Here is a 13,667-nt window from a genome sequence, read left to right on the forward strand (position 1 = left end):
GTGAAAAGTGAGAAATTTAAATTGATTACAAAAAGGTTTTATATTAAGACAATTTTTCAAAACGCTCTAAATAATTATATGTTCAATCTCTAACTTTTATAACTGCTTAATATATCTTGACACAACATAGCTGGTAATTATTACAGAATCATAAAATCTTCAAACAAAAACTTGTAGACGTGTAGTTTAAAACAGTTTGAAAGGTGCCGTCAGATATTATAATTCTGTTAGATAAAATTAGATGATAAATATCAAGCAAAAATTATCAGGCATATTTTCAAATCTGAGATTTTTGTTACAGTTTAACTTTTAATTAAAACTATGATGTCGTGATATTGGAAATGGAATTCCAACAGTGTTATACTAGGTGGAAAAAAATTATTATTAAAAATTATGACAAATAATTAAAAAATTATATAACTATTTATCTGTACGGTTTATTACATTTATACTAGTTTCAATAGCAGAACTCATAGGATGCTCGTACAGTGCCACAGCAAATGCATATTAGATGTTTTCAAAGGCAACAATGAACTGCATATCAGCAATTAACCCAACGTGAACAAGGCTATGAGGTAGGTCACAAGAAATGATTTTCATTTTGTGAGATCATGGAAAAAAAATGGGTCGAGACATATCCACCATGTACAACTGTTAGCAGCAGTGGTCCAAGGAGGGTATAACTACCAGAAGACCAGGTTCCAGATACTCCCAGGCCACTAGAAATAGAGAAGATAAGCACATATGCAGGATGCCACAGATGGATCTGAGGTCATCTGCAGTAAAAACTCAAGCAGCAAATTAACTTTTAACTACAGCAGAGACCACTTTCCATGGGCCTCTGCTCTAGTTAAGAGTTAATTTATACAATTCATAAAAAAATTATTTAAACTTTTAAATAAGTTCTTAAAATTTAAGTAGTATATTCCATAAACAAGGGATTAACAACTTTGCATCCAGGCACCCTGGGACATGGTTGCAGCACACTTCTGTTCGCTGCCAGATACATCTTCAGTGGTGTTGCACAAGAACCTATTGGAGGGCAGAATGGAATTCTGTGATATTCAGATGAGAGCCACTTTTGCCTTGGTACCAGTACTACTAACATGGATCAGGAAGAAACCTGAAGAATGTCTGTTTGCAAGGAGCATCCATCATCAATATTCCAGTCTGACCCTAGGCATTATGATCTAGGGACGGATTCTGTATGACAACAGGACTCCCAGTGGTTATCCCAAACATCATGACAGCAAATGTTTACATCATAATGGTGATTGAACCTGTTGTTCTACCATTCATGAACAATATTGAGGTAGGTGTATTTCAACAAAACAATGTCTGTTCCTATACTGCAGTTGCAACCAAACATGCTCTTTGAGATAGCAACATATTACCCTAGCTGGAAAGATCACCAGATTTTTCACCAATAGAACACGAATCTGGATCAAGATTCCAACCAGCAATAACTATCGATAAGCACCTGTAAGTTCAAATGACAGTCAACGCTTTTAAAATCGGATGCATACACACGTGGATGCCTGCATTCAACACGGCGGTAACCGCAGCGGATATCGAGACGACGACATTCGACTTTCGTGCGGTGCTGCCGAGTGCATTTTGAGAGCTATACTCTCAATTCCTATCAACGTAATAAATCACGTAGATGAATATTCTATGTGATTTTTGTTCGCCTGGTATAATTCCTCCTCGATATTGGGATTTCCATTTCCGGCAGCATATTTTTTGCATTTATCTCAGATAGCAAGGAGTAATTTTTTAATAATAATACAAATCATTTTTGAATTTATTCAAAGTAAGTTTTATTTTCAATTTTAAATATATTGACACTCAAACGATGATTGACTTGTGAGATGCCTCAAAAGAATTTCAAAAGAAAATACTGTGCTTAGTTTATACATGTGTGGATAATGCATGGTAATTTAAATTTCACTCAACTTACTAGTAAATATAATTTTAAAATTAACTTAGGTTTTTTATTATAGTTAATCTAATATCTACTAAATATTTATAATAATATAATACAAACTATATAGCAATTTCTTTATTTATTTAGAAAAAAAATAATTAATTTCTATGTATTTCAGAAAATTCTTGTGATGCCTAACATGGATGATTTAATTATACCTATTATGAATGCCAATTTACCATCTTCAAAATCCTGAATTCCTTCGAAAATAACGAAAATTGCCTGCCAGTTTTTGCGTGAACTTTTTTATATAAATATTTTTTTGTCTAAAAAAAAGAGAAATAAGAAGAAAAAATTAAAAGGAGCTCGTTTCTTAATTAGAGATGCGATTATTTCTAAATTGATACAAAACAGAATATGGTATTAATAAATTCCGAAATTCAGGGTTGTGATAAAAATCGTTCGTGTTACGTAACATGTGGCATGGGCTTCCTTTATTGTGATCTTCAAATCTGTTTTTAATTATTATTATTTTGGGAGTAAATTCTGGTCATTGTAATTATTAAATGATTTCGTTTGGATCGAGGTTCCGGCAGAATACAATCGAAACTTGTTTTCTCGCGGGGATTCGCTCGTATTCTATCGAAACGACGAGAAATTAATTTGAATTTTATAATTGTGATACGTTGTGCAAATATGTGGAGTATGTTGTTATGTTTTGAATATATATATATACATACATACATTATATATATATTTACAAAAATTTATATTGTTAAATAAAAGGAAATGTATTTAATAGGATTATTTATTCCGCAGCATTAATTTAAAATACCAAAGAAGTCATTTGATCTCATTAATTTTAAGATGTAATTCTTTTCTTCCTTCTTTAACAGTGTTAATAAGTTCTTAATTAATAAAATAACCAATAGTTATTAGAAAGATTTTCACTTTTTCCTAGTATTAAAGTGCAATTTTTTTTAAAAAAATTCCACAATGATTAGATTTCTGAGAAGAGGAATCAGAAATATTTATATTTTGATGTGTGTTGTACATACGAAAATCTTAAAAATACCATCCAATAATTCATTTAAAAATGTGAATGTTTAACATGGATTTAAGGAAAATCATTTTAAATGTTCAAACTAAAGAGAATTTATAATAGATAATTGTAAAAAGCCTTAACTTTAAGATAGTATAATAAAATATATTGTTTGTTGATATAATATATATATAAATGGCATTAAGAAATATTGTCATAATGAATAACTGATGCAGAAAAATAGTTATTTTCCATGACAAGTTGATTATAATAAAAATAAAATGTTGGTTGCTCATTTGTGTATTTTTATGCTTACCAATGAAAACATTCGACTTTAAATATTCAAGATTTTTCGATATTAAATTCGCTTATCTTGATTTATAATTCTACATTTGATGATGATAAATCTGTTTTTAATTTTATTTCAATAAAATTCCAATTTCTTTTTCTTTTTCTAATATGTAAATTGCCATTATTGTATTTGATCTTCAAGCTGCTCTTAACCTGGAAACTATTAGTGTCTTAAATACTCAAATATTTGGGAAGAGATGAATAAATATTTAGAAGTGAATAATGATTATGGATTCCCCAGAAATCTGTAAATATGCATAGTTGCTTCAGAAAAGAGCGTACTTAACTTTAATAAAGAGAAGATTTTGCTTTAATCTGAGATCATTTTTTATATACATTATTAAGATCTAATTATAGAAACTAATTAATATAAGCTGTAAGATTTCTTTAAAGTGTTTAAATTAATGTACATTTTGTCTACTTTTTTTAACAGTAAAATGTCAATATATTTATCAAGAAAATCTTATTAAAAATAAACAAAATATTAATAAAATCTCGATGTATTTTATTACGAAAAGGCTGAAAACCGCTAAAGACATCTTTATCTTAGATAGTTCTTGCATCGTAAATTGCTTCATTTTACCAACATTTTCCATAATATCTTAAAATGTTACTGTTTTAACAATAACTAATCTTAATTAGGTTTGTGTTACTTGTTCTTCAAAGAGCATTTCCTTTAATAAAATATACATAAATCCCAACTGTTCCTCGTGTGACGTGTTACCGAAGAAAGAAAGCCACTAGCTTTTAATCCTTTGTAACTAACTATGTTTAACGTTACAATATATTTTCTCTAACAGTCGAATCGCGTATTTATACCGAAGTTACCGAGAAAAACTTCACTCTTTTAACGTAATTTATATATACTTTTTAATATTTAATTGATTACAAATAATAACGAACGGAGAAATGACTTAAAAAATTAATTAAAAACGGTGAAAAAACGAGGTCGAGAAGCAATAATTAGTTCCCCCCCCCACTTACAGGAAAAACTCCCATTTAAATACCTTTTTCCTAGAACAAAGTCGATTGATTGTAATGTTAAAATCTCTCTCGATAGTGGCTTAATCCATAATTAAAATAAATTCGTTACATTCGATCGTTAAAATATTTTATTAGATTATCTTTTAATACAATGTTAATTTCGGTACGGTAATTGTGGCATTATTTAAAAATCTATGTACATTACATTTCATCGAATTTAAATTTCGACCTTTGATTGCCATTAAATCTTGTAAGTTTCGTCAAAACAAAGATCTTGTTGATGTTTAGAGCAAATTATACTTTTCGAGAATCGAGTTCGACGTGCTTACATTATCTCCTGTTTATTGTAAAATATAATTACATCGACTAAATAAACGAATAAACATATCAGTTGTAATAATATATTGCAAAGAACTTCACTCGATAGTCTGTGGGTCCTGTACTACGATTCTGTACGGTTTAGCATTGGATACAAATTTGAGTGGGATGTAAATTGTCTTGGAGGTTTCGGCCGAGTTGGGTCGACTGTCGGATGATTTCGACAACAATTGAGGAACGTCGGAAGGTGGTGGAGGTTTTGTTGTCGTCGTCGTCGTCGTCGTTGTTGTGCTGCTGCTACTGCTGCTAGTGTATATTTCGGTCGGCTTTACACTGGTCGTGGAAGCAGTAGTCGAAGCTGTTTTGTTGTAAAACGAAAAGGGCAATCTGTGAAAGGGTGAAACTAAGGAGAACAGAGGACCGGCAGCTTGCCCTCGAAAGGGAAAACCAAAAAGTGTTTGAACCAAATGAATGGGAGAATTTTTCAATACTTTTGGATCGACCTTCTTATCCTCTTCCTTGCATTCAGTCCGGACGAGGAACAAAAAAAATCCCAACAATAGCACGATAAATAAGAGGGATCTATTTAAAAATATAATATAAAACTGTAAGAAAAAATAGATACATATTTCTTATATATAAAAGACTTTAGTGTTTACTCGGTTTAAATTAGTTCGATTTTTTTCCAACCAATCGGAGTAAATGTTATATATAGTAATTACGACGGAATTAAGTTCGAATAAAGCTTAACTCACCTTAGATTCATTTCGCCTATGGAAAGGAAAAATATCGACCCGAAAGCAACAGAATCGAAAGAGAAAATATCGTTTTCTCTTTCTTGAGTTTAGAAGTTTTGTCACAGCATTGTAGCTATTGGTTGAATTCGGATTGATTCTATTGTGCCATTGGCCGGATTAGTATACGTCTGTTTCAACCACGAACAATATGGCCGATGTCAAGGTTGATCGTCTGCGACCTCTGACCTAATTGGAATCGAGGGGACTGAATGATGTCATTTATTCGACAGAAACATCAACTATGTCATCAACAAAAATAACAATTATTCCCAGAAAATACGTAAACAAAAACGGCGCTACGTAACCAGAAAACGTTGTTAAACGTGTATTATTCCGTGCGTTATTCCGATTTAATCGGCAAAACTTACGTTTAATGCCGATCAAAAAAAGAAAAAATATAATATATTTCTGTATCTAAATTTATACTATTTTTTAAAAAAATCGTAAATTCGTGATGTTTTTAACTTTAATAAACACAATCCCGCGTGACTAAGAATCTATTCAGATAAACTCGGACAGTGGCAAACAGCAGAACTGTTGACCATTCTGTATAGAAAAGACAAGTTAGGAATACGATCTAATTTCTATAAAAACTTACATAATTATATATACATACTAATATTTTATTTAATAAATTAGTCGTCATAGAATAATTTTACTTACTACAATATCAATTTACATACTTCGAATATTAAAATATAGCCGTATATTCGTACAAAATAATGCGAAATTTAGCAACCGGGAGATAAATTAATACTTTATCACTTAATTTTCCGTTTAATTAATAATAATATAAGTTAAAAATCTCTCCAGAAGTCTAATTTGCATTCCTTACTTTGTTCTATTTTCAGTCTTCTCTGTACATAATTTTCTGGTTTGAATCGTTATTATATACTGTAAATATATTAAAAATTGCTATAAGTTATATTCTTTTATAAATGTTGGAACATTTAAAATATATTCCGGTGGTTGCAGAGAAAAATGCGTAGCATTCTTCTAAGTAAATTGAACAATCGTTTCAATTGAACACTAAAGAATGATCTATTTCTACTACAATGGATTATAATGGATAAAGAATCTCGTATTACAACCGACCGACTATTCAGAATTCGTTATTGTTAATGATTACGTAAACTATTTTAATTAAAATTAACCTATCGGCATCTTCCATTCGTTTAGGACTTTATATTTTATTTCCTCGGCATTTTTATCCATCATCATACGGTACCGAGATGATTTTAAACCGTAATAATAGGCGATTTTACATAAAAATTTTATCTATGTATATTTTGGGGGCAAAAATTAACTGATAAATTCTACCAACCATTTAAATTGTATATAGATTTTCGTGTAAACTCGCTGGCAGTCGTCGAATCTTCTCATTTAATTAAATATTGGAGTAAATCAGTGTCCAGAATGAAATCATTATATATGTGTGAATTCTATGTAAATAAGTCCCATTCAACTATTGTTATCGGCAGATTAGGCCACATGTACGAAGAATGGGTCGTGTCTCGATAATGGACAATACGTCTGGACAGAAAAGTCTGCTCTTAATCAAATTGAATCAGAACAGGAAGCTTAGTCATTCTAAATCGAAAGGAAATCTGGCCAATTACCTACTTTGTAAGACAGACAACGGAAATCGATTGATGCCCTTAAATAACGAATGAAATTCTTCGTTTAAATTATAATAAAATGATCGATCGAAACGTGCTAATTTACAATTGATCTCTCTTTACTAACGTCCCCAATAAAACTTCTTATAACTATAATAATGATTTAATACAAACGTCGTAAGGTAAGAATTGTATTCAAATGCTTACTGCTTTATCACGATTTCTTTTATAGTGTATAATTAATGTATAAAGTTACCCGATGATGATCGGTTTGCAAGTGAGAAGGACCCCAGCAATGCTTTGTTTCCTGTTATGAGTCTTATAGTTGGATCATTTACTTTCACTTTATTCTATACTAAAAAGAAATCAATGTTATAGCCTAAATTGATTTTAATAACTAAGAATGGCCCCCAATATGTGAAATTCGCAACAATAATGTCGAATTTGACCATGAAAAATTTGGTTATTTAATTTTTAATTACTTCCATCAGCTTTTTATTGACGTAGTTACTTACCTATTCACGAAATCGTGCCATCCCATTAAAGCGTTAACAATAGACCCGAGCGTAGTCTATCATTTTCCTCGAAATTACAAATTTAAAGAAGTAAAATAAACGTCCATTAGATGAGAAAATATCCAAATTTTTATTTCTTTATAAATAAATAAATGAAAACTCTAATTACGTAAGAAATCTTTTTGGTAGTGTTATTTAACTGCGATGAAGGGCCTTAATAATAGACTATACGGGAAGTAATTAACTCGATTATTCTAATATAAATCCATTGGCGAAACCATAAAAGTTTTCTGGACACGAAACATTAAAATATATAACGTTTAATTTAAACATAAAAAGTATTATTTACCTGTATTGTTGGGTCTAATGAAAGGTAATTCTTATGTCCATTTCTTATGTAAGGATATAAAACCTGACTCATTTGAAGAAAAATGACAATTTTATAGACAAATCTAAAGGTTTATATTTTAAAAACTGTCAAATTATAGCTAGAAGAAAAGAAAAAGACACTTTCCCTGCATTCTTTTTTGTTTTCATCTCTAATAATCTCTACCGTCACCTTTTAAGTCTTCACATTGGTCTGGGAGATATTTGGGGCGTTTGGTCATATCTTCCGAACTAATAATCCGATTTTCCTGAAAATTTCTAGAAATATTTTCCCTTAAAACACAAACCTCCCTGCAAAATTTCAGACATTTTCGACAAAAGGCGCAGGACTTATTAAGCTTCAAAGTGAGTGAAAAAAATCTTGTCCCCAGACACACTAACATTATTAATACATACAAAAAACACTCCTAATTTTTTGCATTTTTTGACGTTTCAATATCTCCGAGTCCGAAAAATCTTGGGGAGGGTTCTTTTTTTGACCGATCGCCATACTTTTCCTCTGTTACATATAACAGCCGGGAAAACTGTTATATATAACAGAGGTCTTTCCCTTGTATCATCGATGGTTATAGACTATTGATATTTAATATAAACCCTGTCTTCGTTTAAACCATAAGCATCCGGCATTTAAATTTACAGTCTAGGATCAGTATTTAGTGCTGTAGATTAATTAATTAAAGCTTTCTCTCGCCAATCCGAACCAATTTTGTTCCAATTGGCGAGAATTTATCGGTATAACTTACTAGATAAAGATTCTGTATCGTACCGTAACAAATTACTGCATAACCATCTCCTGTTCCACGTCACAGGAGAAAACTCCCCCCCCCACCCACCGTTAACTCTGACAGCCTTCACCCCCTATTAGTCCGAGTTAGAGGGGGGTTTACTGTATACGTGTTTGTAGTCCTTTTTTGACTTTCCGTTTAATGTAACTCCGCTAATCCGAACAATATCGTTCGAATTATACTATGTATACACTAATGTAAATAAAATATATTTATACTAAACATTTATTAAAGAAGAGTGGCCATTTGGTAAACAACAATTAAGACAAGATGTATTAATTTTGATCATATTTGAGGCGAAAGGTCAGCAAAGCCTTTTATGTGGGTTATAGAATTGAGTTCGCCCTCTTCGAAGCTTAATAATTCCTGTGCTTTTTATGGAAAATTTCTGAAATTTTTCAGGGAGGTTTGTTTATTAGGGAAATCGATATTATTAAATTTTGGTGGTTAAAGGTCGAAGGGGTGAGGAGATAAAGGGAAAGGGGATCGTGTGTATTTCCAGTAGGCCCGTGCACGGGATTTTTAAAAGAGGGAATGGAGTAGGGTTTAAAAACACATTGTTTTTTAATAACGTAGTTTATTAATTTTTACAATGTTATAGACATTTTTTATTTAATTTTTTTTTCTAAATGGACCAAAATTTTCCGTGTGCACGACCTTGTGTGTAAGCAAAAGTAAAGACACGAGAAAAACTTGTGTTAAGAGGTTTTTATGGAATGCCATTAAAAATCCCGGGCCGTTTAATTAAAGTAAAACATATTTGTTACTGGCTTCCGTTGGACGATCAATTTAAGCGCCATTTTCCTATTTTTATTTTTATTTTTTTAATTAATTTGCTCCTCATTATTTTAAATATATTAAATAAAAGCCCCGGACCACATAATCATAACGCGATCTATCACGGAACGGTTTTTAAGTTGTTTATTACTATTTATTAATAACTAGTGACGCTTTATAATAAATAATAGGTTTGTTTATAAGCGTATGATTTCGGCTATTGATTTCGTGCTTGATAAATATCACGCTTCATTCAGTGCTATTCATTTAAATCAACTTATTTATCGGTTAATGTTACCCTAGGTATACAAAATGGCGGCTCGTCTCTGACTCCAGCGTACAGAAGCGAGGAAACAGTGGTGACGCACGTTTTCTAAACCTAACCTATTCTAATAATTTAGTTGCTAATAATTATGATAATTTATCAGAATAGGTTAGGTTTAAAAAACGTGCGCCCCCACTGTTTCCTCGCTTCTGTATGCTGGAGTCAGAGACGAGCCGCCATTTTGTATACCTAGAGTAACATTAACAATTTTGATTACTTAATTTTCGTTGTATTCTTTTTGTTTAATATTATTAAAAATAAGATTAGCTTAAAATTAAAAGTTTTAGCCGTTCGATTGTCCTAATAACAGAACGAGATTACTACATCAAATCGTTTAAAATGTCCACTTCCTGTATTTAAATTTTACAGAAATTTGGAACTTTACGATAGACAAATTTATTTTTATAGATAAAAGTTATGTTTTAATGAAGATTTATATACTTTTCAAAACATTTCGGTGACGATATATAATAGATGAAGCGTGCAATGCCATAAGGTTGTAAATGCCATTTTTCTCAAAATTCGTTTTATTGAAGAAATGAATTTTAAATGCAATGTTTTTTCCTACAAAAAAATATTGTGGCGCTCTAAGTGGCTATATTTTGAAGATGACGTTATGTGCAAGCCATAACGTTTTAAGCGCCAAAGCGCAAGCCACGTGACTTTTGGGCCGTAAAATGTTACGGTTTATTTTTACATCATTTTGTTATTCCAATTTGTAACGCATTGAGTTTTGTACGAGTGAAATGAATTCCTTAAAGTATGAAATACCTAAAAGAAGAAAGAAATGTGCAGAAAAATGGAAGAAGAACATTCGAAAGAAACAAAAAAATAGTGGCTTAGAGTACATTTCTCCCAAAGCACAGAAAGTTAATCCGAGAAAGGATCCACCAACAGGGGTAAGTAAAAGACTTAATACTTCAAAAATATAGACGTAGATTTGAGATTTGCAAGATATGGATAGTTATTGTGTCTATGCATGGGTGAACAACTTGTATATGACTGTTTCCAACAAGTTTGTCAAACTTTTTGTTTACGTTACAGGTGACATGCAAGTGTTCCTTCGCTTGCAAAAACGTAACGTTGGCTTACCGTCAGGAACTCTTCCAACAATTTTATGAACTGGCTGACTACAATAAGCAACAGAGTTATCTTCAAAGACTTGTTCATCCCCAGATGATAAAAAGGAGACGATATGGGAAGTACCACCATCCTTCTGGAAGTAGAAGGCAACACTCTTTCAGTTATCATTTGCTTCTTCCCGGTGGAAGTGAAATAAGAGTTTGTCTTAAGACTTTGTGTAATACATTCGGGGTTACTGCAAGAAGAATTCAGTTGATTAGAGAAAAGATTTTGGAAGGAAAAATGGATGCTACTGATCAAAGAGGAGGCCAACGAAAATGTACTGAAAAGCAGTTGTGGACGGAAAAAATAATTGAGCACATTAAGAGTTTTCCAAGTGAAGAAAGTCATTATGCTCGAGCCAAAAGTACAGATAAAATGTACTTATCACCTGATCTCAATGTTAGCAGAATGTATAGAGCCTTCCTTGAGAAATATTGTCAACAGTATGCTGGGAGCAAAGCCCCAGTTACTCGACAATGGTACAATGAAATTTTCCTGACCAAATTCAATCTGTCTTTTCAAAGACCTCGCATGGACACTTGCTCAACTTGTGACCGCCTTGATGTACGAATAAAAGCTGGTGATGCATCAGCAAAAACAGAACTGGAATTACATCATTACAGAGCTGAAGTAACCACAAAAGACATGTCTGATGACACAAAAAATGCTAAAACCTCAGATTCGTATGTTATATCTTTTGACTTGCAGCAGCAAATGTATATACCACAATTAACACACACTGAAATGTATTATGCTCAACAATTGGCATGCTACAACCTTGGAATTCACGATTCAATTAAAGAGAAAGGATGCATGTGTTTGTGGAGTGAGAATTTTGGAGGAAGAGGGTCTTTGGAAATATCATCCTGTATATACCATTATATTACTACTGAGGCTGCTATTGGTGACCGAAAGAAGCTGACTTTGTGGACAGACAATTGTGTTGGTCAAAACAAAAATCAATACGTGATAGCCATGTATCTGGTGTTATTGGCCAATAATGTATTTTCAGAAATAACACATAAATACCCTGTAAAGGGTCACACATTTCTCAGCTGTGATCGAGACTTTGCTCTAATTGAAAAACGGAGGAAAAAATGCAAAGCCTACACACTAAAGGATCTTGTGGACATCATTATAAGTGCAGGGACCAAAAACCCTTTTACGTGCATCGTATTTGAGAAATTTCATGACTTTAAATCGATTGCCCACGCATTTTTGAATACAAAAGACCTGGGAATCTCAACAGCATCCCAAATTAGACTCTCATCAAATAACTTTGGTAAAGTTATGATTGCTAAAGATGGAGGTAAAGCAGCAAGATGGTGCACTGGGCTTAATGTGCTGAAAGATGGAGTTAGCATTGATGATTTCAAAAATCTTCCACTTCCTCTTGCTCGCTCCCATTTTGGGATTCCTCAAAAGAAGAAACCTGACATTGGTAAAATGATACCATTTTTAAATCCAATAGCACAAACCTATTTCAAGGAGATGCTAGCAGAACCGGATAACTAAATGCCAGTTTATTAATAGTTAACCTGTCACTTTATTATTTGATATTTCAAAATGATATTTGGACTTCCATTATTCTTTCAAATTTGAAGTTTTTAAATACGTTTTAACTTTTATTACACTAAATTAATACCTTATTGATAAAGATTACAGCCCAGTTCAAGTCATTAATAGATTATTGTCAGTTTTTAATGTTAAAATTGATATTGAATTTGTAAATTGTGTTTAATAATTTAAATATAAGTTTTTGGTATTCAAAACTGTTTTTCAGCTGTAGAAACATTAATTTTATGACTGCAATCGTTTTTGGCATTTACAACTTTATGCACTTGCACAATTTTGGCATTTACAACGTTATGGCTCTAACCCTGTTTTTAAACTTTTTTTGTTTCCTTACTATTATTCGTAGGTGTTTGAAATTAAACCCAATGTTTTATTCCAAACTATAAATTGTTAAAATAATTTTTCTAGCATTTGATTAAAGTTTGTTCATTAGAAAAAGTGTTTTTTCTCTCTCCTGAAAAATTTGTTTTTTGGCATTTACAACCTTATGGCATTGCACGCTTCAGATATGTTCTCAATTAGAGTTAATGTGTCAGGTTACCGATAGATGACGTTTAAGTCGCTCTACGACGAGAAGTTGGTTTATCTATTTGGTTGTAGGTAGTTTTATCGTTTTCGAGCAGTTTTGTAACCTTTTTTTACTGTTCTGTCAAAAGAAATCTTATTCGTAATTACATTTTTTAAATTTTATATCACGTATAAAGACAGAAAAAGTATATTTGGTTTATAAAAAAAAATTAATGACATGATAATTTGAAATTACAGATGAGGATGTGGATAAATCGGAAATAATTATATTTTCGATTTAGTTTATCCAGGTTTTAAATAGAGGTCTGTTTAAAACTGTTATATTGCAACATATTGTGAATGAGTTTTTGTACATAATGTTCTGAGTATAACATATCTGTTCAATAAATAGGTACTGGTAAAATAAGTAAATAAATTTGCATTTTACTGTTTTGTTTTATTACATGTGTATGATAATATAATTAGGAAAACCGTAGCTCATTCTCTGATTTATTTAAATAGCCACAGAAGTTTAATCCAGATAAAAATAAATTAATTAAAAAATAGTTTGTCAACATTAAAACTACATAAAGTGTGCAATACAATTTTACTTGATTCGGTATAGTGAGAAAT

At 31.5% G+C, this 13,667-nt stretch overlaps 1 protein-coding gene and 1 long non-coding RNA gene across 2 annotated transcripts in view; one reads left to right on the top strand and one right to left on the bottom strand.

Moving 5' to 3' along the window:
- The window catches only part of LOC136987650 (testis-expressed protein 2), a 52,352-nt gene extending 49,088 nt beyond the window's left edge, over positions 1–3,264 (top strand). The window contains exon 9 of the mRNA XM_067285398.1: positions 2,106–3,264. Within this exon, the coding sequence (XP_067141499.1) occupies positions 2,106–2,183 (78 nt within the window). The 3' untranslated portion in view covers positions 2,184–3,264. The remainder of the gene's footprint in view (positions 1–2,105) is intronic.
- Positions 3,265–5,126: 1,862 nt separating this feature from the next.
- LOC136987642 (uncharacterized) lies at positions 5,127–5,599 on the bottom strand. The gene is made up of 2 exons (XR_010882637.1): positions 5,378–5,599; positions 5,127–5,204 (listed from the first exon to the last, which is right to left on the bottom strand). It is a non-coding gene; the product is annotated as an uncharacterized lncRNA (long non-coding RNA).
- Between the last annotated feature and the right edge of the window lie 8,068 nt (positions 5,600–13,667).

This window comes from Centruroides vittatus, unplaced genomic scaffold, assembly GCF_030686945.1.
Source record: "Centruroides vittatus isolate TY-2023 unplaced genomic scaffold, ASM3068694v2 scaffold_2569, whole genome shotgun sequence".
NCBI classification, from domain to species: domain Eukaryota; kingdom Metazoa; phylum Arthropoda; class Arachnida; order Scorpiones; family Buthidae; genus Centruroides; species Centruroides vittatus.